The sequence below is a fragment of the Mugil cephalus genome, chromosome 17 (assembly GCF_022458985.1).
Source record: "Mugil cephalus isolate CIBA_MC_2020 chromosome 17, CIBA_Mcephalus_1.1, whole genome shotgun sequence".
Taxonomy (NCBI): Eukaryota; Metazoa; Chordata; class Actinopteri; order Mugiliformes; family Mugilidae; genus Mugil; species Mugil cephalus.
In genome coordinates, this window is record NC_061786.1 from 12,228,229 (window position 1) to 12,253,585 (window position 25,357).

The 25,357-nt window shown below is 43.2% G+C and overlaps 3 protein-coding genes across 3 annotated transcripts in view; 1 reads left to right on the forward strand and 2 right to left on the reverse strand.

The window, feature by feature from the left end:
- rnf144aa (ring finger protein 144aa) overlaps positions 1-16,128 on the reverse strand; it is a 29,586-nt gene extending 13,458 nt beyond the window's left edge. The window contains exon 1 of the mRNA XM_047610203.1: positions 14,184-16,128. The gene's annotated coding sequence lies outside the window, so the exon portion shown is untranslated. The remainder of the gene's footprint in view (positions 1-14,183) is intronic.
- A 135-nt stretch (positions 16,129-16,263) lies between these two features.
- Positions 16,264-19,335, reverse strand: rsad2 (radical S-adenosyl methionine domain containing 2). Its single transcript, XM_047610202.1, has 6 exons — positions 18,816-19,335; positions 18,563-18,724; positions 18,205-18,434; positions 17,981-18,130; positions 16,997-17,029; positions 16,264-16,682 (listed from the first exon to the last, which is right to left on the reverse strand). Exons 1-6 carry the CDS (start codon positions 19,144-19,146, stop codon positions 16,518-16,520), a joined length of 1,071 nt encoding a protein of 356 aa, XP_047466158.1. The 5' UTR covers positions 19,147-19,335; the 3' UTR covers positions 16,264-16,517.
- Positions 19,336-20,920: 1,585 nt separating this feature from the next.
- cmpk2 (cytidine monophosphate (UMP-CMP) kinase 2, mitochondrial) lies at positions 20,921-24,719 on the forward strand. The gene is made up of 5 exons (XM_047610201.1): positions 20,921-21,589; positions 21,882-21,996; positions 22,371-22,572; positions 22,734-22,967; positions 24,125-24,719. Exons 1-5 carry the CDS (start codon positions 20,999-21,001, stop codon positions 24,243-24,245), a joined length of 1,263 nt encoding a protein of 420 aa, XP_047466157.1. The 5' UTR covers positions 20,921-20,998; the 3' UTR covers positions 24,246-24,719.
- The last annotated feature ends 638 nt before the right edge of the window (positions 24,720-25,357 follow it).

Genomic DNA, 25,357 nt, shown 5'->3' on the forward strand with positions numbered 1-25,357 from the left:
AACCAAGATAAATGGTTGTCAGAAGGCGCAGGTTTAAGTGCTTATATACAAAATATTTCATCATCTAATTTGTGTAAACGAGAAATCAGAAACTCTCCAGTGATGTTCTAATAAAACTGGGCTGCCTTGAGTCCTTCCTCCCTCCTTCACATCTCTTCATCGTGTCTTAAGTAGGAGGACAGAGGAGGAAATTGCAAAGTGAGAAACACAGAGAGGACAAATAAGAAAAATTAGATGCACCTCATGTCTGACTCACTCAAATCGACTGGCATTCATCCACCTATCCACAATCCATCGCGCTGACCAAACAGATATCAGTGGAAAAGCTCTATTATCTAGGTGCTGAACTTTTAAACAAAAGCTCAAATGGCAATTTGTCATTAGAACGGAGCCAAGGATGTACAAACATGACCCTTGGGGAATGTGTGGGTGTGTGCGTTGGTGGTTAAACAGAAAAGTAAAGAGGAACTTTTAAAGCAACTCAACACATTAGCCATATTTACTTGATTACTAATGACTGGGTCATTCAAGAGTTGCTGATAGATCATGTCTGACAGTCACTGGCTTTCTGCAAGTTCAGCAAGTCAAGGATTTTAACAACCTGTAAAAATAAATGTAATTTCTGGTTCATTAAAAAGTTGGACCATGATAAACAGCAGATAACCAATGAAAGGTCCACACAGTGTCAGAAGTATGCAAGAACAGTTCTGAGTTTTAGTTATAGATTTCATTTATCTGTCCAGTAATGGTTAAATATTTAAAGCTACAATGGAAAACTTGCAATTGCACAAATAATGGTGACGCTTCAGTATGGTGTACGCCTACAGTCTCTTCTTTCCCCACTGACCAATGAGAAACACTAACCCGTGTTTGCTCTTACCATTGATCATTTTTTATTTTCAGATTGCAATTTTTACTCTGAACTTAAGTTCTACTTTGAAGCTTCCAGGCTTCTATATTATTCTGCCAGACAGCCAGAAACTATGAATTCATAGAACCCAAGTTACATTAGTAACTCCCATTTCTCTACCTTCTTCTTCTTCTCCTCTAGCAGGACCTTCTTATATGGTGTGTGCTTTTACACTTCAATCTGTTTCTCTCCTCCCCGGCTTTATATTGGCTGTGCAAATGCTGACAGACTGGGTCGATGGGGACAAATGAAATAGTTCTATAAAGATGGCCCGAGGAGGAGAGAGGGAGCGAGCGAGAGAGAGCGACAAAGGATAAATGAGTTTTCATGAGAAAAGGTGGTGCAGTACGATCCTTCTGCTGCATTATTAACTAGATGGTCCATTATCACTGAGGAAAACACACACACGCACAAACACACATATACACAGTGCATACCAAGTAATGGCTGTACAGTGGCTGTGCTCTCTGCTTCCTCATTTCAAATGTATCCTTCCAGAGCACGAAAAGATCGGCTCAGAGTGTTAAAAGTCAATGAAGTGGGAGTCAGAAGTCAAACATCTGTCCTGAGCAGTGGTCACCGTGCGTCAGTCATCAGCCTGAAAGGGCTTCGCTTATAGCCTAACTGGCTCAGCAGCATTCATGCTGGAATGACTCCACATCCAAGAGACACACACACACACACATGCAATAACAATCCATTGCGTAACAGGGGTGGAAATGGTCTTCACTCTGGAGCTGGGAGTGAAAGGGATTTCTTGTTGCAGCAGAAAGTATATGATTTCACCCATTAAAGTTTTCATTTTTTCAAATCTACATCACATGTTGCGTAAAACAGCAATCAACTCCAGCATCACACGCACTAGCAGAGGTTTTCAGTCGCCTCTGATATAAACTCAGCACAGCATGAGGAAAATCTGAAAATGTGCGGCAAGATTGTTCACTAATTCGACGACGTCACGACTCGTGATAGATCTTCTCTCCTTACTCAGCCAGGGACGAATATTAATCAAAAGGCAGCTGAGAAGCTGGCTGAGGCGTCACGCTCAAATGTCCGTGTGCTGGCGATTTTTCTTATTCGTCACATTTCAGGCGGTCTGTCAAAAAGTGCGTATTGCACACGTTCATGTCGCGGGGATGATGAGGACGATGGAACGCTGCACGGTGAAAGGAGCTTCTGGAATACCGTGCATGGTCAAAAAATGGAAAGATGGATGAGCAACACAATTTGATTCCATAAAAATGAGCCAGTTTAATACGACACCATCTGTGTCCTTTTCTGCTACACTGCTATGCTGCTATCTGGCCCATAAGCAAAAAAACTATAAAAAAAAAACGGAACAATTAAATGCTAATTCTCACCTGAATAGCCTTATGGAGAGATTGGAAGTGAGAGCACATTTTCACATCCCACTAAATGAAGCCTCACGCTGCATACCAATGCAGGCTTTACACTCATTAGGAACTAAACTCGGCTAACAAGTCTCAGTCCACCAGTGTGTAAAATCGCTACCTTGTCATCTGCTTCTATGGAGGAGGACGAACTCTGAAAGAATGTAGGAAAAACAATCCTTCGACTCTCTGTTTTCACCAGGGTTGACAGATTCCATTGTGTGTAATTATATTATGTCACATTAAAGTATTGCGTAAGGCTCTATTTATATACTCTATCTCACCTAAGGTTAGCGTGGAAGAAAGCCAACAACTATTAAATGTTGCGGGAGTGCGAGCAGCCTGCGCATCATCTTCCTCACACACGTGGACTTGCTTTCAACACATGCTGCACAAATATGTCCTTCAGCTCATTTACAGGAACCTGCTGGTGAACAATTACAGAAGTAGGAGAGAGTGAGATGAAGGATGAACAGCCAAGACTGAATTGTGTTCAGCTAGAGATGGAAGAAAGACGCTGGTAATGTTCCATCTGATATCAGGGGACAAGCCAGGACACTAGATGTTCACTTGTGTCATTTTTTGCCCGCAGCCAAATTAAATTTAACGAGAGGCGCGATGTGATACTAGCTGATGCGAAGAATCCCATGCCCTGACCGGCCTCATCAGCGAAACCTGATCGTGTCGCGAGTTTAGTCTAGTCGACATTTCTGTCTGACATACGGCTACAATCGTTTCTTTGTCGTTGTTCGCTGGACTCTCGTCTGTGACTGTATTTTACCTGATTTTATGTGTGTTCACAAAGCATCTGATTTATTTCACATCTATTCCATCTTCTGGAATCACAGTACAGTGAAAATCAGGAATAAATCGTCATTATGTAAAGAAAAAGGAATCTCTGACTGGCCTGTGTTCAGAAATCTTGGGCTTGGTACTTGGTGATCCTGCCGTCTGTCCCTCCCCTGTTCCTTCCTGACTTTCCTCCCCTAACCCTGCTCTCTGTGGCCACTTAACAGGGCCTTTAGGTTTCATTTATGTCATATCCTCTTGTTGTCCCCACTGCTGCATGACCAAACCCCAAGAGATCAGAGGGGGTGTTGGGTCGTATGTAGGGGTGGGAATTGAGAATCGGCTCCAAACTGTCCGAAACACAGTAACCATGTGTCTCCCCGAAAGTACCCGTCCCTTTTACCAGTGCCGACAGGCTTTTGTCACAGTCGCACATCGTGAAACTCTGATGTCAAACTTGTAGGTTTACGCTGCAACAAGAATGAGTAATGACGACAGCAGTGCTGGCTGCGATGTCTGTTAAAAGCTCATTTCAAGAAAGGATAGAAACGCCAGCAACATTGGGAAATACACCAATCAGCCTCAACATTAACAGACACGAGAAGTAAATAACACTGACCATCTTGTGACGATACAATGTTCTGCTGGGAATCTTTTGGACCCGACATTTGTGTGGATGTTATTTAGACACCTAGACCAGACCGACACCCCACTTCACAGCAATGAGACTCCTTGACTTCAGCAGCCATCCCCAGCAGGATGCAGCCTGACACAGAAAAACAGTTTAAGAACAACTACAAAAACAAAACAAACAAGAAAAAAAAACAAAAAAAAGCACGAAAAACAGTACAAAGTGTTGACCTGGCTTCAAACTCCCTAAATCCCAAACCGATCAAGTATCTGTGGGATGCTCTGGAACAAGCCTGATCTACAGAGGTCTCTCTTGGCAGACACCACAGGACACCCCCAGAAGGTCCATGTCCACCCTCTGATGAGTCACAGCTGATTTGGAGGCACAAGGGAGACCTACGCAATATTAGGACGGTGGTGAATGGTGTTTCTTTCTATCCAATATATGGTTAATTTCCAGGAACCCTATGTATGAGACCGTATGCTACACGACTGCCACTTCTTGTTCACAAAACAACAGCAAGACCGTTAGTGAGTGCAAATGCCTTCTAAGTAAAATTTAGAACAAATGCTGCAACAATCATTCGCTCATAAGCACACGGAAAAATTATCACGAATCAATAAAGGAACCAACAGAGCATCTGACCAGTGAGAACAATCAATAATGGCGCTGTGATCAATGAAACTCTCCCTCCCTAGTCGTGTCATGTTTCCACTTGTTTTCGGTATTGACCATTTAAGATGAATTGCAGGGGTTGGCAAAGTGCAGATATTTTCCAGCTTGTGACTGGGATTTATGGACTTTTATGAATCTAGTTATACAGTTAGATATCAATAAAGGGAAATTATTTTTCCCCCAACTGTAAATCGACTTTGCATCTCAGTAAAAAGCAGAGACACATGGTCGCCACAGTGCTGTCACATTCTGAGGCAACACATTGTACTACTTGCTTTTCGTGGCGTTACATTTCACAAGTTCACTTCCCCGGTGACCGTTTTAAAAGCATGGTGGGTGAATACTGAACTAAATTAAACCAACATTAGACAACAACTGCAGGGAACAACAACAAGTAAACCCTGTTAAATCCATTTTTTTGGTTCAGGGGACCTGGGGAAATACCAGTTAAGATTCAGAAAACTTCATTTGTCCCAGGGGTGCAATTTAAGGCACAGTGAGCAGCATGACGTGCAAGTACAAGACACATGACTATAATTTCCCAGAACTATATCCATGGAAACACATCTTCTACTCATGAGAAATATTTAAAAGGCACAAATTCTGTCCTCGCCTTTCACAGTAATCAACAGTTTCTGCACTATTCATACCATTCTCCTCTCAAACAGTAAAACTGAGTGGATGTAGTAAATGTACAACTAGCTTTACTTAAATTCTAGATTTACTTTATGTGCACTCTACTTGTGTGAGATATTAAACTCCATTTAGACACACATTCCCTGATTAATCACAGCGTCATCTTTTCTGAAGACAATGTAGTCATGAGTGTCCACGGGCCCGAGGCTGATTTACATCACACAATAGCAAAACAACGCTTTAACTCACACTGTGCACTGCCATGCACCCAGCACCTAGGATGACTGTGTCGTGTTAATGTTTCAATGAACCATCAGCTAACCTACATTTATAACCCAAACCTCTCGCTCACACACACACACACACACACACATAATTTATTTTTGGGCAGCCCAATTGCTGAGGGCGGAGTGTGTCATGCCTTCGTTGATGGACAGCGGTTGGGGACAGTCACCGTCTGTCCTTGACATGGAGGGAGAAAGCTGAGAGGGTAGCTAGGAGTGGTGATAGGCTTAGTTTTTCCATGCCCTGAGGAGTTACACAATCACCCAAATGTATTTTGGCATTGTGAGGGGTTGTGGAGAAGCTCTGTGTATGTGTGTCATGGTGTCTAGCAACAAGTCAAAGTCCATGTTGCAGTTTGGGCTAAAAAGACACCGACAGTGGTCATGCCATAAAAAAAAAAAAAAAAGAAAAAAAGGAAAAGAAAAAGCCTCATCTCATCTATTTGATCTGCTGCCAAAATCCTGCTGCAAAGTTGCCTCGGGTTAGTATCTTCTCTCTATGCAGAATAAACAGCTACTGCAACAACTGGGACTGGGTAGGTTGCTCAGTGCTCACTTTTATTTGCCCGAAAATGTTAACAGCATGCTTAATCTCTTTTTCTCAGTTCCACAGGATTAAGTGTAAAAAGTAGTACAATTACTTTGGTTGTACAACGAAGGCCTTCTAGTGCTGCAGCAGGGATACTAAATTTCTAACTAATCTTACTAAAGTTTAAACCAGTCCCTTGCCTGGAATAAACAGACTAATTTCTTCGAAGAATATAAGTCTTTCATTACGGGGTGAGTTTCAACCAATACAGAGAAAAGATACCTCGGCACCAAACCGCGTAGTCCTGTAATCAATCAGGTCCTCACATGAGTTGACTGGCAGAATATCTGCCAGGGCATAATCAGTTCCTAATGAAGAGACTCCAGACTAACGTTACACTGCAAAGGTAATTGTGGGCAGGAGAGAACTGGGCTGGTTTCCAGGCTAAATAAGTCCATAATTAAAACCTCTGAAGAACAATCACCATATGTCTGTGAAGGTTCTCAGTCATCCAGGTGCATCCAAAAAGATTAAAGAAAGGCAGCTGGACTTGTAAGGACATAGTGTCACCACAAGTGACATTTTACACAGTTTTTGGTTCATGGATTCCCGAAACACCCCAAAAGACAAAATATGCAGACAACGCAGAAGTGACATTATGTTTGTCACCTGCCATTTGTGACGGCGTCAGTAGCTAGAGGAAATGTTACGGGTCAAGATAACAGTCTCAGTGTTTATGCTACCCAGTCAGAAATAATGCACAATAATAAACATGACATTAAAAAAAAAAGAAGAGGAAGGAAGGAAAGAAGATGGGCAATTCCGAGCGAAATGGTTGAAAAAAAGAACAAAAACGAAAGACTAATGATTGGAGGAATAAACGCACACACAAAAAAAAGTTAAAACCACATCTTTGTAAGCCTCTAAAGTGAACTATTAGCCAAGTAATCTTCAGCACTACTTAATGAGCGAACATAAATATTCATGAGAATTTGAAATCTTGTGTGTTTTCGAGATGTAAAGTGTTTACTTTTAATTTGTCTGCATTGAAGAAATATTTCCTCACTGGACTCCCCCCTCAAAAGTGAGGCATCTGGGAATGAGCTAATTTCCTGACCAACTCAGATGATCTCCCAGTACCTGCGGGAGAGGACGCAGATTGACGCATCCAGCTGTTCTGATCTCACAAGAAAGACGGAGACTGGAAACTCAAAGACATAGTTGTGAGCAAACAGCAAAGCATTCAGTCGGGGGCTAAAGCAAAGGGCAATTCTGCCCACAGAGTCTTATTGTCTGACCTGACAACAGCATGACCGGACTGTACTGAACAAATGACAACATACAGTCCTTCCCAGCACAAACATTAATAACAACAACAGCTGGAGCGACGTTCTTGTATGAGGCGGCCACGTCCCGCAAAACTGCTTAAAACAAGGCAGTGACAATAAGCTCGCTCTCCCCTCCAGAAAGCCATCGTGGCTCAAATTATTATCTAAGAAGCTAAGTGAAGACGACAGGCATGCCACGTTGAGTCTATTTCTATTGACAGAGGCAGAGAGCCTGGGCAAAGGGTCGACTTTGCTGGCAACGTGCTGTCACTCACAGCTTTACGGCTTTAGCCATTATGTTTACACACGCTATAACTAGATTACAGAGAATAATCAGACTCAACTCTGAGGTCACGACTGTAGATATCAAGAAACAATTCTTTAGAGTTGTTTACGTCTGCGTTGGTGGAGGCTAGTAATTACAATACTCTCGGCTTCATCAGAGAGAGAACATTTTTCTGATGGTGCTGCTGAGATGGATTTGAACATCCGTGCTGACATGGGGAGTTACTTCGAGTTTGTTATTAAAGACATCCAGGATTGTCTTTGCACATTCATCCATACCAGGATACCAACAAATATCCGCTGGCGAAAATCCCTCGGATAATTTAACTGCATTATGTTTGGCTTTTTCTGCTAGGCTTCTATTTTAAACATCAGATTAAGCTTTATGTGAAATAAGACATTGTGAACCCAACTGTGAGACAAACACTGCAGTATATTAATGGTGGCTGAACAGATTCACTACACGGACAAAGTCTTAATTGTCATGAATACAGCCAGCGAACACAAGGACGCACCACCCACTGAGGGTGCTGAAAACCAGCAAATAAAGGTTGTGTTTAGAAAGTGTTATGTTTCTGGCAGTGTCTCTGAAACAAAATGAAAATGCCTCATGCTTACTGTCACTAATCGCCTGACTTTTGTTGCATTGCTGAATTTTAACTAATTTGAATTGAATTTCCACCAGCGCTCATCGTGTGGAAATAATGACTATAATTATTGAAAATGTGCTGATTAAATGAGTGGGACCCAATAAGGTGCACACATTGTGAAAGTTAAAACCTCCCACAACATTAGCACGATCACTACGCAAGAGACTCATGAAGCAACACTTCAGACACCAGCATCATATCTGGACTACCACAATGAGGCTTGATCTTTGGGTTCTGATCAGTGCTTTGGAGTCGTCATTTGGATCCTCATCTATTTTTCCAGACAAGGGCTCCATAAAGACCTCCTTAGATCAGACGCTATCACTATTGGCATGTTGCACATAGACCTATAAAACTAACCAACGTTGTTTTCCATTAGCGTTGCCCTCTGAGACGGTGTAAGCAGATGAATGACGCAGGTGCGGCACGAGCAATTGAACGTAAGACTTACTATATAGTAGACATCAGCAGCCTCAGGACAAATCCACTTTCCCATATCACAATACTGTTTCTACACATGTGAAGGCTAGAAGAACTGAAAAGACAGCAATGAGCTTTGCAGTGAGCAGTTAGAAATTTGTACCATTTCAGCTAAAAGTGGTTTCGTGTCTGTTCGAGACACTCAAAGGGAGTCATGTCATATCAACTTAAAGTACCCTTTACTTAAAACTACATGGCCAGTGCTAAAATAACAAGCGTGACTGCTGCACGACGAGGGCTGCTGTCACGCCGCTGGACAATAGAGTTTTCATGGTCACAGGAGGAGAGAGAAGCTCTCCAACAGAGAGGCACTCACAGTCTAATCTGTGGGGTATAGAGGACACTCTCACCAGCAGTGGCCTAAACAACTCACAAGCAATTTCAGTAATTGCTGAGTTAAGGCAATGCAGGCAAAAACAAAAGTGCTCCGAGTCGGTGTCATTCCAGGATCTCGTGTACCCACTTGACCATCCCCACTCTATGCAGTCTCTCCGTGGCAACTGCACTGCAAAATATCATCTTTCACGGAGCGCTTTCTCGCATTCTCACAATCTTTCTTTGCATCCCTCCAGCTCTTACCTTCCTCACCGTCGGTGAGCTGCTGCCTTGTGGAGCGAACGCAGCCTCTTGGTCGTGCTGCTGTAGAATGGGAAGGAGGAAGCCCCAAAACACTACCTTAGGAAATGCTCTGACATCCTGTTGTTGGGTTTGCCGCAGGATCACAAAGGATGTGAACCCGAGAAAAGTCAGGAAAGAAAACCCCTTCAAAGGCTCCGCGTGACTTTACATATCAAACAACTGAGAAAAACTTCACAGTGTCACATTTAAAAGCGGCACAAGCTTGATATTTGCCCAAGCTACCATGTTAGAGGCACTCACTGACAGGCCTGAGACATATTATAATACTTCTGCGATGTCAAACAATGATAAGCAAAGTAGGAAACAATTACCAGATTTAGAGATAACCTCCTGTTGTTTTCCGATAACCTGACAAAGGTGTAGTCCTACAATCTCTTTTTAAGTCTTGACATAGCAGGTCAAAGCTAAAGAACACGGCATGATGCAGGCAGCAAACGCCCGGCCCAATTTTCAGTTTTCTTGCATGTCAAAATACCTGCATGTACGACTGCAGTCCAGAAATGTATGTGTAAGACCATAGAAAGTCTAATAAAACTTGCATCAGTGTTTCACAAAACCCAGGTTCTAATCCTTTGGAATTTCATAAACTATATATGAGATTATTTATGGTCTGCATTGCTAGCAATCACGTTCCAGTATATTTACATGTATATAGCAGATTTCATCGAATGTGTCATTCCCATTATTTATTTAAAGCTCCCAATCAAGAGGTATAAAATAACAAAAACAATGTATAATCCAACACAATTGTATTTCATTGCTATCAAACCCACTTTTAAGTTTTTACTTTTGTAGCAGGCGTATGACCGCACAAGCTGTGGCTTTTATTTTGAAATACCCACAGGAAATGAAAGCATTCTTTACCACATTCTCACAATATAGGCAGCACAGGCCCTGACTGGTTATCAAAAATGTGTCAGCAGCAGATCATTTTTAAGTTGTGTCGAAAAAAGAATGCTCAGAAGCAGCCGCAGTGAGCTGTTAGATGAAGAGATGTAGGTGATAACCACACACACGGCAAATGCATTGCAAAGAGCATACTGACTGCCCTTCAGCTGGATTCCCAACACAGTAGCTGCTTCTGGACAATAGTGTTAAAACATGCTTGCTATAACCATGGCAACACGCCTTAAATTCTTGAGATTACAACTTTAAATCCAACAAAGGACTAGCATGAAGTTTAGATTTCATGCCCAATGAATGACAGCATGCCAAGTCATAATTAAATCCACACCAATATGAGCATGTGATATTCATCAGCTTCTCTTCCCATGTGGCATTAGTTTATGCTTTATGAAATGCCAGGTTGCACCAGTCTTTGGCTTGCTGCTCACGCTCCACGGTCCCCGCCCCCTACTTCCTGACACTTCGGTGAGCAATATCCAACATTTCTGAGAATAAGTCTGAGCAGATGACGAACCTGAATGTGTTCTATATGTAGGTGGAGAGCGTCGGTGATAAAGGCAGACGTAGTAAGAGCAAAGGGCTGGCTTACTCCCAAAGTGAACTGAAGTGTTAGTTGTGTCCTTCACAGAACATGAAACGTGATTTAATGTTCAACTAAGAAAATTGTGGGAGGAACTACTACCTCCTCCAGCGCCGTGCGTCTTCCTGACTCTTTTCCAAAGGCCTGCGAATGCGTGGCTCACATTTAAAATTGTAAAACTTCACCGTTGTACGTGCTCGACATGACGATGAGATGGGCTCTCAGTTGGGGTAGGGCATTGTTTGGATTTGCAACTCAGATTTTACTTATCGACCCCAGCTGTTAATGATTCTCAGTTCCAGTTATTTGAAGGCTGAGGTCTAAGCAGGTCACATGGTCATTTGCTATAATTGGCATGAAATTGGCACATGTCCCCGAAGTGCTCTGGCCGTGGAGATATTGAAAAATGTAAAAAAAAAAAAAAATAATAAGTCCAAAACCCACTATAATATGACCAACCCATAATAGTGAGCTCATATATGTACACCAGTAGTCAAAAGTTTGGATATACCTTATAATTGTGTACCAAATTGCAACTTGTAGTGTAAAAAAAATGCCATTTAAAATGACACAGATGAGTCTTTTTCTAAATTAAATGCCATGCTGCTTGCCTGGTGTGAGGCTGACTCGACCCTGAAAACTATCTGCGATGTACACATTTATTGAAATGCTAAATGTTAGAAAGTGCCAGATGGTCAGCAGATTCTGCAGGGCGTTACATAACAGTGTCTCACTTTACTACCTGTCTGAAAGAAAGGAGCCTAAGAGAACGGTTCAGAAATGCCGAGCGGTCGCCTGGGAGAAGCCCAGCACAAGGCACAAGCATCACATAATACCCTCATAACAATCCCTGTCTCATCCCAACACAATCCTAACTGGCTGGATACAAGCCATAACACACAGGAGTTAAGTGCTCTCTGAGCAATGAACAGCGTTTTCGGGAGCTATTTAGGACTCAATGGATGCTATTGTTGACTGTTTGCTGTGTACACTCAATCCCCGGCCCTACAAACACACACTGTACACCTGGAGACCAGCACCTCCCTGAACACTCACTTAAAACACCCCGCCGAAATGGCATTTAAGCAGTTGCATAATCCTTGGCGACCTGACAGCACAAAGGCAGAGTACAACCCCTGAAATCAGATTACAGTGAAATGACTTCTTCTCTCGAAATGTAAATGTTACGAGCATAAAGGAGCGATTTAACGAAAGCGCATCGCATTAATGTACTGTACAACTGAGACAGCTAAGCATCTTTAGAAAGCCCGGTTACCTAACCACATTTTAGTTTTAGGTTTGCCAAGCCCCTACAGACCTTCTTCAATTTCGTGATACCTTTCAAATGAGACTCTACAGGCAACAACGAACCGGCGGTAATTGAGTTTTAATTACTGCTTGGGTATATTTACACTAAATGGATATCAGTTCGCAGATCAAGTCCATCTCAGGCAGACTAATCTCCTTAACATTAGGTGCTGCTTTGTGGCCTAGAGCTGACCAAACTAGGCTAACAGCCCCCTTTTTCCGGACATGGAAACTTGCCTCCGATTGATTCAGGCCTAGAAAACCCAGGATCTTTTCTTGTTTATTCCCCTGACACACTTCTGTGATTACATCAGAAAGTAAAACGACACCCAACAAATCAAGAACCGGATGGTATTTTCCAGCACACACGTATAACACACATTTCTAATAATAACAAATTTGTTCCACTCAGTGGCCTAGGAAGCCCTCTTCACGGAGCCGATGTTCATAAAGGAATACGCCCACCTTTAACGTTACGAAATGAACCCGTTCTATTCCTGCTTTGAAATGCCAAAATGTGTGACAAGGATTTATTAGGTCCACTGATATAAGGCTACTAATCCATGATCAGTCCCTAAAACTACAAATCTGTTGAGTAAAACACTGTAAAGATTGCGAAACAGCCCAACCCAATCTTGGGCTTGGGAATATTTTGTTAGGGATGCCTTATTTTCAGCACCACACTAACACATTCCTTTTGAAAGAACACGGCAGTAATATTCGGTACATAGCAATGCCAAGGTCAGGCAGACCTCTGAAGAGCTTCTTCTTCTTCTTCTTTACTGGGAGAGTCCTTACACAGCGCACGCCATACGAAGCCAACACATAACGCCAGAAACAATCATGAGCCTAGCCTGTCTATATAAAGAACCCCTTCGTATGTGCATGCCTGTGTACGTATATGTTTCCTTGAGCATGTGTGGGCATGCGTCTTCGGCCCCGCGCGTCGACTTGAGAGCCGCACAGACACCTGGACATCATAACCTCATTCCTTCCTTCTCACTGTTAAGCAAAAAGTCATCACCACCCTCCTCTGGGAGCGCACAGACCGCCGCCGGTCATTCTGAGCAGCGCGCTGTCGTTTTCGTGCGTTTATCCCTTTTTTGCCGAACAAATCTGTGGCAAGCGAGTAGAAGGGAGGGAGCAGAGTGTTTATTCCCCGATGGGAGCGAGCTCTTCCTGACAAGGGGAGCTTCACAACATTGCGTCTGCGAAGCGCCAAGTCAAATATATGCAACATTCCTTCGCTGTGTGTATTTGTGTGCGTAAAAAGGAAAGGGCGTTGGAGTGGAATTTGAGAGGGAATCAATAACACATGATGGGAGTGATCTTAAAAGCCTGTTTATAGCAGGACATGCATTTCTATACGCTGAACGGAGATGTATTTCACCACGCTGTAGTCACTTGCACTTGCAAAATGACACTGTGAAAGTTGAAAACGACAGGATGCTGGCACTATTTGTGGACGGCCCTACCTGAAAATTGTATAATTCAAGCCTCAGATGGTCAGCGTCAGCCTCTACTCCACTAACTGAGTGAGGAGAGGACACCGTGTACAGGTAGCATAGATGTTGGTAATGGATTCGTATAACGTGCACACGCCTCAGAGCTTTGGCAAACACTTACTGCAGGAATGCTCAGGTTGGTTGTCTGCGAGCCCCTTTCCCTAGCTATGTCTATAATCTGACTGTACCCTGAGGGGGGACCTGCTGCTTAAAATGGAAATAGCAGGTCACAGAGTGACCTTTCAGAGCTCAGCGGAGCCATCCGTTCTACAAATGTTCCGCACGGAGTTCAGATAAAACCCTCTGCAGCTGTTGATAGGGAGACAAACATGATCTTAGGCTGTGGGAAAGAACACCAACAACTAACAACTACGATCCACAAAGACAAGACAAGAACAAATACATCACTGGCGTCATTGCTGAGCAACAGCCTACAGACAGCGGTTTTGTTTGGAGAAGACTACATCTGTTTAATCTAAAGCAGGCCGATGAAGAGTTAAAATTAGACTTGGGAAGTCATCCCAACATTCAAGCTGGCCGTGAGCCAGGTAAGCATACCTAGGAGGGGAAAGAATGGAGAAAATGTGCGACAGTAACTGGTTGAATCAAAGCACACGCACACACAAAAAAAAAAAAAAAAAAAAAAAAATCCCTTACCTGGCTTTCTGAGACAGCGCCGTCTTGATGGTGTAACCTCAGGAAGGGTTGAAAAGATGATCTCCTGAATTGGATTAACGAGGACGCGGACAACCAGTCAGGCGGACGATGAGGAGGAGGAGGAGGAGGAGGAGGTGGATATCTCTGAAGGGGTGATGCCCATGTTCATTATGTATCCCTGAAACGTCGGGGGTGGAAACATTTGACCCGCTACTGCCGCCTGCAGCGCCTGAGTCCGGGCCCTGGTGAAGCACCAACACCGACAACCGCCGACGAGAAGCGAAGCGCGCCGTAGATAGACGAGCGGAGCGGCGGGGAGCACGGGGCAGCAGCTGACACTCTCCGGTCTGTTTATCTTGACAGTGGGATTGTTTGTACACCGGAACAGCGGTCCACTCTCGATCAGCGACGAGTGCGCAGCGTCCAGTCCGTCAGCCTGCTACGCAAATCCTGCAAAAAGCAAACAGGGTATCTCGTTGCAACGAAAAAAAAAAAAAAAAAAAAAAAAAGAATCCGGGGGCGGCGTGTTTACCTCTCCGCCGTCCCCGCTGCCGCGCTCGGTATGAAATCAGCTGCTTCGCACTGGAAGGACGCCATTTGTCTGTGAGAGGATTCCAGTCTGTTGCCCTACGCTGCCCCCTAGAGGAGAGATCCGCACTCGCCGCCTTTTCACAAACAAGAGGGCCCCCTGCTGTCCAGATGCTGCACTCGCCCTTTTCCGTCTACCCATGCAGATCATTTGGTGGAAACCAAAGGCTAAAAGCCCCCAAAATATATATTTTAAAAATAATAATAATTCCCTGAATGAAATACATCAGCACCATCTAGGGTTAATACACTTAGCTAAAACAGAAAATAAAAACAACCACATCAACACTGTTATCAGCTGCTATAATGATAAAAACCTAGACAAACAACCAAACAAATAAATATATACATAAACAAATTCTGTTTATCAGTAAACTAATTGGAATGATATTGTGCAATGAGGAGGTATTGTAGACGTGTCTGTTAGACATTATTCACTCATTGCTTGGTCACAGTTGCTTGGTTGCACATAAAAAAACACTCTTGCGAACCACAGATAAAAAAGAAAGATACAATAAAAATTAAATAAGATAAAACTAAACAAATTTAAAAAATATAGTGAAATAAAATAGTGTAAGTAAAGCAATTATGAAATTTGCATTGAGGTAAATATAAAATATATACACAGGAAGGATATCTATGGTGCAATAATGTGCATTAACATAATGTGTTTCTGTTACAGAAATATGAGTTGTTGTACAGCTGGATTGAGGATGGTATGAATTAAGAGCACCATGTCTACGTACATGACTGTGAGTGGTCATAAAAGTTCAGGTAAAACAACTACAATCCAACTGAAACGAACTAATGCACATAAGCTGAACTGAAAAACAAAATTGACAATGAAATAAAAAGAAAGTAATGAAAACTATAAAACTGTAAGAACTCCATATGGAATCTTTGACGGTCACAGCACTGGCAATTTCACTTGGAAAAAAAAATAAAAAGACATTTCTTTCCAAATTGAGTGTCCTTGACCATCTGAGCGGTCCACAGAACTCACAACTAACTATTTTAATTAGAGCTACTTCAAGGTGGATGAAATGCTGCTGAACAACTGAACAACTGAAATACTTTTCTTTAATTGCAGTGAACCTGCCCTTTACAAATATGCACTCAACTGGTTTGTAGACTCCTAGGAAAAATTAGTTTCATTTCTGGTAATTACTCCAACATGAGAGGTCTGTTCAAAGTCAACATTGTCATTGTCAGTCACTTGTCACTTATCTGTTGTTGTGGTGAATGTGTCATGTGGTGTCTACACACTGAACTCATGGGAGTAGGCAGATTAGTTGTTGGTCAAATTGATGGCAAGGTTTCTTTCTATTGTCTAAGTTATTCTCAAGTGCAGCTGGACTTCCTTTACGGGAAATTATTCCAAGAGTCAGTGTGACCAGTTTAGCAGCATTTCTATTCTACACTGACTGGAAAATATTTGATGAAACTATTGCCAGAATTTTTTTATGTGCTTTATAGAGCAACACAGAAGCAATCAGGTATAAAATTCAGTTTTATTTTATTTTTTATTTTACCAGTCACAATAAAACGGAACAACATTTTAGTTTTTCTACAATCAAAAACATTAAATTACACTTCATATAACATATGTATGTAACATGCTGCTATGTTTGTTTTTCTGACATTTACAAGCAATAAAGTGAGTTATGAAAGTGCATAAATAAAGATACAAAAAATCCTTCAATGCTCTCTGTGAAAATACTTGACGGAGGTGAATCAAAACGAGATTCACCACTCCAGCTTCATGTCGGCTTTGGTCCACACGTATTTCCCTCCTCTCTTTAGAAACATTTTTTCATCAAAGCCGCTGAAGCAAATGGCCTCCTTCACGCCGACATCGAGGATGGATTTGGATGGGTCTTTCCTTCCCTCTCGGCAGTCCAGGAAACGCATCTGAACAACAAAAGTAATGGGAATAAGTTTGGGTTTTACGCCTTCTAAACACTGTCAGAACAGTGGAACAGGGGCGGCGCAAAATGGGAACTCAAAAGTTTGAAAAGTAAGAAGAAAGACCATTTTAAAATAAATTCTTGTCAGTATTAAATGTATTAAATACAGGTTGGTTCAACTCGAATGTGTTCCGAGCTCAGTTCAGTCACATTTATATCTGTCTCAAATGTGGCCGGAAAGACTTTTACTTCAAATTTTTACTTTAATTTAATGGATCAGTCAGAGTTACTTTTATAAAAACAATATAAAGTACTTACATATTCATCCAGGATCAGGTAGGAGTTCCTCATCTGTGAAGACAACAGAGACGACATACAATAAAAGCTGAAACTAGGAAAATAGACCTGTAGTGTTTCTCAAGACATTTTACCACTCATCTGAGGAGCTTCTTCTGTTTTCAGAGTCTAGTGGGGAGTTGGGGTTTAAAAGGAACACCTGCTGGTGTTGCTCATCAGAAACTCGCATCGCTAGTGTCCATTAACGACCAGATCCTTGCCTGTAGTCGGAGGAAACGGTTCGATACTGGTTTCCTTCTCCAATGAATGGTACTCAGACGACCCAGAGGGGTTTTCAAACCATCTGCCTTCTCTGGTTGAAGTGGGTACATTGTTGTCCTTTAAAGGAGCGTCCTTCAGTTTGTCCCTCAGATGTTCCCACGTTGAGACTTGCTGATAATGGGTTGTTGGAGTACCATTCATTGGACAAAGAAACCAGGATCGAACCGTTTCCTCCGACTACGGGAAAGGATCTGGTCGTTGACAGACACTAGCCATGCGAGTTTCTGATGAGAAACACCCACAGGGGGTTCCCATTTAAAACCCAACTCCCCACCTGTCTTTAGGACAGAAGAAGCTACGTGGATGCAGCAAGACGTCTTCAAGAAACCATACAAATCTAGTAACCCCTGTTTCGACTATTTGGGGGGCGATAGTATGACCTGGATGATGGCAAACCTTCACAGACAGCAGAGACAACAAATTAAAATAAAAATTGTTGCTACTAGATCTGGCTTTCAGTTTCCAGCACCGCTAACAACACTGCTGATATTGTTTGACTAACAGCTAAAAAATGTTTGACGAGATTCAGGGTGAAACTCTTCATAGGTGACATGACAAACACGCAATTTCAGTACATGGAGAAAAGATCCCTGATGCCATTGTTCCCATTGTGTCTTGAAGTATGTGTAAGAAAGTTCATAGATGAAGTTATTCTGTGCATTCCAGCCGTTTTCAATCTCATACCTTCTCATTGGACTCGGGAACGAGGCAGGAGACGTCGCTGTGTCTGTCCAGGAACTCCTGAAACTGCTGGTCGCTGATGACAAACCTCTCTGCCTCTCTCAGGGCTGCCTCTCCGGCGTTCTCTCCATCAATCAACAGACACTGGAATACCTGAACGTAAGGATGATGAGAGGATGAGTACGCTCGAGATGACAAAGCCGCGCGCTTTCTGTGTCCGTCCGTACCTTCCAGCGGACGGGATTGAGCTCCACGATGCGCTCCGTCATGTCTTCGTCGATGTTGAAGGTGTTGATGACTGAGTTGATTTTGAACGCAACTTTGTACTGCTGGCACCAGTTGCGAATCTTGAACAGGTTGTCCAGGTGGCTCTTCCTGCCTTGGGCTCTGCCAATCAGCTGGTTGGTGGATTCATCAAAACTGTCACAAGAGATGGCAAGGATGTCCAGATAGTCACCTGGAGGGAAAAAGAAAATGGGGAAAAAAGCACAAATTTAAATAATTTCCCCTTACATTTAACATCAAATCTGCAAAATAATATCATAATAAAATATCATAATAAATGTATCCAGATCGGCATATTACCATATTTCTGGAACCATTTCTCTTTGATCATGCTTCCATTGCTGACGATGCTGACACTGGGGAGCTGCAGGTCTTGCTTACAGTACTGAACCAACTTCCCCAAAAAGTCTCCCTTCTCGTGCAGGAAGGGCTCTCCTCCAGAGAAGTTTATCTTTTCCATTCCTGTTAAGAAATATATAAATAAATAACTTACTACCTTAACAGCATGAATGGGGTTATGCACAACATAAAGCAACTAATTTGCCAGTTTTACCTGATTCCTGAAGAAGTTTGAGACCACGCTTGGCTTCTTCCAGAGGCAGGACGAAGGATGTCTTTGCTGTGTGGAAACAGAATCCACATTTATAATTGCACTTGCGCGTAAAGTGGTAGTTGACACTCGTCGGGGTCGTGGCAAGTTGCTCTTTGCTCTGATCCCGTTTGTCATCAGCAGCTGCGGAGTCGACGACTGGGTTTGACTCCTTGCAGGCTCCTTTCGTCCAGTAGCAAACTTTTGAAAAAACGCTCGTAAAAACGCACTGGATGGTTCTGGCGAAGAACTGCAAAAGCAGCGCCGGAGACGCGATTACCGAAGAGAGTTGCATCTTCAGATGAGTCTATCACACCTACAATGTTTTCACTGTGTCAAGTGGCGCAATTTCATTACAGGGCTGCAGGGCGCGTCTTAAATAGCTGGGGAGAGTTAGTCAGATGAGCAGCCGGACAGTTTCTGTTTGCAAACATCAAAAACGAAACCTAACTCCAACACTGGATGGAAATATTTACAAGCGAAATGACTCACCATAAATGTGCAATAAATAGTGGCCAAATGAGTACTCAAGTGAAGATAAGAGTTTGCAATGTTACATCAGCAGAGAGAGAACAGCAAAAAAATAGGGAGGAACATTAAGTGTGAACAATACAAACGTATAAATAAGAACCAGTATAAAATAAGTACTAGTAAGTATTAGACACTAAATATTGACATTGTGATTGAGTTATGGAGTGTGTGGTTTACTGGGAACAGCCTTAGCGGCTGTAAGCCGTATGTCTCCTACACATATTGGAGCTCCCTGGTGCTCTCAGTGTCCCATCCACGTGTTGGATGGGACATGTTCTCTGTTACAGATGAAAGCTTTGATATCATCTTCCTGCCACCCACCACATTCGCTAGGTCAAGGGGTGGGGGGAATCCCAGGGCAGAGCTGGCCTTCCTCATTTAGTGAGCGCATTCCTGCCTGATGATGCTGCTGCTCCAGCACACCCCATCATGGTAGGCAGCTGACGCAACTACGGTTGACACGACGAGTGTCAAAGGTAGCACCCGAGTGTCATCAGCAGATAGAGTCTGTTCAGTCATTTCCCGGGTAGTGCACCAGTTTTATCAGTCCAGTCCAGTGTGTTATCAAGGTGGACACCGAGGTACTAAGTTCACTGCTTTTATATGCTGCTTCGTATTTCCATAGCACTATCTTTATTTGACAGCTTTAGGAAATCGATAAATGCAATAAATGTTCGACATCATCTCTCACCGCCTCAGACTGAGCTGCTGTACCTGTACTCAAAGTACTTCCAACATACTGCCCTAACCTCCTGAGACCCTGCGTCCTCATACGGGGACATTAGGTTTTATTGTGGCAGCTTGTTCTGCTTCATTTAAACTTTTATCCTCATAACTAGATCCTAGCTGGTGTAAAAACAGTCATTTCAGCGGATCCATTCTGCAGCCGATCACGTAACAAAAGAGCAAACATGCTGATGCTAAATGCAAAAAACCCACATCACGTTTTCCCCCAAAACTACTTCCCATTCAAAGATGATGCTTAGTTTTTATAGTTCTTAGGTCTTACTCATCTACTCAAATGCACACCAAACTAAAGCTCAGGTCTCAGGACATTAAGCATTGGTGCTTTAAATAAATTTAATTTCCAACAACATGAGGGGCCTTTCATACTAGACTACACATGCAGGTTTAAGAAGGCATACATTCAGCTTCTTTTTACTACTAATACTACGTACTGTTGCTTAAGTATGATAGTTTTGTGTACTTGTAATGTAGTGTCTTTACACTGACGTTGCGGTTAAATACTGATGCTCGTCTTGCACCCCTTACAAACGCTGCAAAGTGCACAGAATAAGCACCTGCAAATTAAATGCCTTCTGCAGATATGCATTTGCATCTGACGCATCCTGTCAGTGGGCTACTGCACTTTCCAGAACTAAATAGTAGTGGCTTTTGTTTTCACTTTTGGTGCCTGACTTTACTTTCGGAGAAAAGTAACTTGGATGGTAACGAGGGCAGCATTCCTCTGCATCAACTAGGATAGTCTCCTTCGCGGCGCAACAGCGTTTCACAGTTAACAGTAAAGTTTCGTTTCTCGTCTCGCTTTCGTTTTCCCTGCAGCTCGTCTGACGCGTACAAAATATGCGCAGCGGCGAGCGCGTCTGGAGCAAAACATGGCGAGACGCATGATGTCCCTTCTTCCAAGATGGTCCTCTCGTGTTTTTTCAGTGGAGCTCGACGGCGCGCCTTTCTATTTTGCAATTCAAAAGGAGCACCAGGGAGAAGAAGTGCCACGCGTCTTCGCTAATATCCAGAAACATGACAGGTGTTACTCTCTGCTGGTCTGCAGCAGGGACAGAATCCAAAGAGCCAAGTTCTACGGGGAGCTGAAAGACAAATTGTTGAGAGACCTGCCTCCGGAGTGTCATTTGTCTCCCATGTCCTCGTTTCTGCCAAATGTCAAGGATTCTCTTATCAAGGGCTACTTCGTAAAAGGCAGCCCCGAGAGTTCCTCCCCGATAGAGCGACTTTTGAGTGATTTAATACGACATGACCCGGTGCTGGTGTGTTCATACATGCGAGGTGAAGATGGCCTGCAGTGGACTCAGCATCTGTGGTCAGACACAGAAAGCCAAGGGATGGAAATGCCAAATGATTACTATGTGGTGCCGTCAGCAGCGCCAGATTACCACCCGTCTACTCTCAACATCATCAACTCTGATGTTTTCTACAGCTTCAACGAGGCCTGTGATGTTTTAAAAAAGGTGAGTAAAAATGTAAAAAAAAAAAAAAAAAAAAAAAAAAAAAAACAGTTTTATAATTGTTTTAAGGAGCAGTGTTGTAGAAATACAGTCTAACTATATTTGACAAATTGGCGCACTCTTGTGGGGGAAGAAGGTATGGCAGGGAATAACAGGAGACACAAAGGGCTTGTTTCTTCCATTTATCTCTCAGGGCCAGGTGGCCCACAGCAGTGCCTGTGTTTATGTGCGCGGCAGTCTACGACTCCCTCCTGCCTCCTCTCACAGCAGCAAACTGATTTTGTCTGTCCTGCAGTGTGGTGACATCATCCCAGAGGCGAAGTCTGTGCTGGAGCTGCTGCCCAGCAGAGCGGAGGCCAGAAATAAACCAGACTTCCCTGTTATTGTCATAGAGGGCCTGGATGCCACAGGTTAATGCCATTACCTCATAAATAAATATGTGATCAGTTTGATGTATAGATGTCTTGCTAAAGTGATGGCCGGTTGTTCTCTGCTAAAACCATTATCTGCCAGTGTGCTTGGCCTAATGGAATATCATGTGTCATGACCTCAGAGAAGTTACATCACTATGAAAATGGTTTATCGAGTAGCTTGCTCATTTAATACTGTTTTCAAACCTCGTGAAAACTCAACTCATGGGAGTTTTATGTCAACTTTTCAAGTTTCCATTCAGTCCCTTATTTGATTTAATAAAGCGAAAAAGGATGAATTGCACCTTATGTGCTTTGTGCCCTTTCCCCGTTTGTGAAGTGACTCCTTCTTCCACCTCCCCTTGCCATCACAGGTAAGACGACTTTGACCGAGTCTCTAAGGGATACCCTGGGGGCCACGCTTCTGAGGTCCCCTCCCCAGTGCCTGTCTCCCTGGAGAGCCCGCTTTGATCAGGAGCCACCCCTCATCCGCAGGGCCTTCTACGCTCTGGGGAACTACATCACTGCGGAACAAATAGGTCAAGAGGGCATGAAGGCGCCCGTCATTGTTGACAGGTAAAGACAACTGAGACGTTTTGTAACCTTCTTTTCTCTTGTAAGACGTTGTGGATCCCGCAGAGATCAACAACTGTACAACTCAATATTTAATGTAGTAAGTTGAAATGCTATTCATCCGTCACTCACCCTTAAACCCACAATCTATTACCCGCTCATAGATTTTGGCACAGCACAGCCGCTTACGCCATCGCCACAGCAGTGAGCGGCCAAGTCGCGAACCTTCCAGGAGAGGGTTCCGAGGTGTACCGGTGGCCCAGTGACCTGCTCCAGCCCAGCCTGGTGGTCTTACTCACCCTGGACCCCGAGGAGAGGAAGAGGAGGCTGAGGGACAGGGGACAAGGAGAGACCAACGAGGAGCAAGAGCTGGATCACAACCAGCTTTTCAGACTCAGGTGAGATAGCTTTAGCGCATGTACATAGTGTATTTGCTGAATGTGCACAAGTTTAGTTTAAGTTAGTCATTTAAAATAAAGAGGCCTGCAACAGACGATCATTTACATAAACAGTTAATCTGTGAGTTGGTTATTGAAAATCCACAATTACTCATTCAAATTAAAAACACAATTAATTGATTTAATTGTTGACATTTAATTTTCTAGCAGCCAGCTAATCCATTAATCACCGTATCTTTTCAACACCAATACAGCTGTTTAGAGATTACTTGAACTGTATTGATAATAACAGGTATTTGTCAAAAAGGAAACACCCGTTTAATGACAGAGATATCACAAATTTACACCAAAAGATGAAATAATTGGTTTAGATTTAGCATTTTTTTCACACTTTTGTGTGATTCCAAATCCCCTAATAAAAATTAAAATTTTGTATAGTAGTCATACAGTGCAAGATAAATATAGTTCTTCTAATAGGTTTGTCTCGCATAACTTTTTACTTATTTGTCTGAGGTCCACTCTGATGACACAGACAGGAGAACGACCTGTTATGCATATGTGGACAAATGTTTTACATACTCTGATGTAGGAAGCTCTCTTTCACTGTGAAAGCGCAGACGGGTGCAAACTGTACTGTACATTCACAGTCAGGTGGACTCAGTCTTAGTCAGATCCATCAAACACTTAACAATCAATTATTCTCCCGCGGGAGAAGCAGCTGATGAGAAAGATCAGGTGATTAGTTGCTGAGCTGCCGTGCTCCATTAAGCTGGTCAAAACTCGGCCCAGTTAGTCGCTGCTCAGACGGGTCGATGGCTGCTTTCATTCATCCTCCGTCCTGACATAATGGCCTTTCCACACGGGACGGCCAGATGTTGGGCCGGCGGAATTAGAAAACGGAGGGAGTTGATGGTTTGCCTCTGAAAGAATGAGAGATTCCGCGGAGTGAGTAAATCACTAACACAAGGACAATTCTTCACTGGTCCCAGGAAGTAGCTGTACCCTGAGCCATCTGTGTTATTTCACACAGATGTAGTTTATTTTACACCTTACTGTGCAGCAAAGCTGCAAGCAATCAGAATACTTAAGAGTTGTCCTGTTTATATTTGTAGTTTCCTCACTTGTTGACCAATGTCTGTGTGTGTGTGTCTGTGCAGAGTGGAGGAGGCTTATCGGAGGATCAGTGGCCCAGCTTGCGTCACTGTGGATGCTAGTCCTTCCGCAGACCAAGTGCTCCAACAAGTGCTGCTTTTAATTAGGGGCAAATGCCACTTGTAAACAGTTCTCCATCTCCCCTGCTGGCAGCCAAGCATCAAGTGGATGCAGTTCCTCCTTTCGCCACTGGATGCCAGTAAGGTGCTGTGAATGTGACAGTCGCTGGGCCGGAGGACAGATTGGACTGTGGAGAAGAGATTCTATTCGCAATGAGTAAAGGTTGAATGGCCAGGGGCCAGAACCACATGCTACAATCAGAAATACATATTCATGCAGACACTCCAACACACAGACACAAAAGTATTTTCGAGAAGTGTGCATTCAACTGCTGTTGTTGTAAAGCCTTCAGACGCAATGTACTGCGGCTGCACTTTTATCTGGACTGACATTGAGGAAATGGATAGAAACATCCATATAAACACCACCGAGTTTGATTTCATTTAAGTGCACACAAAAGAAGAACTACGGGACCCATTCTATTTCCAGCAACTTTGATTTTGCTAAAAATGTTTCAAATTAAAAGGAAATTACGGTCAACATCTGTTTGCGGTCTCTCCTTGAGCGATAACGTCTCCCACAAACGTCTCAAACAACTTTGCTAACAGTGCGCGCCACATGCTTGTGCGCTGGCGTCCTTCCATAAGTGCATATAAACTTTATATGAACATGTTGCTTCTTTGCACAGGCACTGCAGATTGCTATTTCCTTTAGTTCTGCTGTGGGATATAGACACAGCTGAGGCCACTTGTACTTATAATCTCTCACAGTGCAAACCATTGAGTGAGATCACACAGCGCTGTTTGGACTTGATGTTCTCATGAGCGCATGCACATTTACTAAGAGCATATACTGTAACTCATTTATATAGGGAGGAAGTGTATATTTGGCCTGTGTGATGGGAAGATTAATTGGGAGTTTTAGTAATTATGAGCTTGGCAAAGCTGCGGGCTGGGGAAGACAGAGTGACCCATCTCTTTTACTGTGATGCATCAGCAGAGCGCCAACCAATGCAGACCCTATTCATATGGCAATTAATGGAGCGCTGTATATCAATGTCATTGCATTTGCTCCCCCACATAAGCGCACGGATTACTCCCACAGCCAGTCCCGGCGATTCAGTGTTTTACTGCGCGGAGAGGTGCTAGCGGACTGAAGCCGCACCATCGCATGTAGCC

Coding starts and splice junctions, on each gene's coding strand:
- rsad2 (XM_047610202.1), bottom strand. CDS start 19,146: ATGCAACTCTCTTCGGTAATCGCGTCTCCGGCGCTGCTTTTGCAGTTC. Junction 18,435..18,562: donor GAAATGGTTCCAGAAATATG/GTAATATGCCGA, acceptor TTTTCCCTCCAG/GTGACTATCTGGACATCCTT. Junction 16,683..16,996: donor ACCTGATCCTGGATGAATAT/GTAAGTACTTTA, acceptor TTTGTTGTTCAG/ATGCGTTTCCTGGACTGCCG.
- cmpk2 (XM_047610201.1), top strand. CDS start 20,999: ATGGCGAGACGCATGATGTCCCTTCTTCCAAGATGGTCCTCTCGTGTT. Junction 21,997..22,370: donor AGAGGGCCTGGATGCCACAG/GTTAATGCCATT, acceptor TTGCCATCACAG/GTAAGACGACTTTGACCGAG. Junction 22,573..22,733: donor GCGCCCGTCATTGTTGACAG/GTAAAGACAACT, acceptor ACCCGCTCATAG/ATTTTGGCACAGCACAGCCG.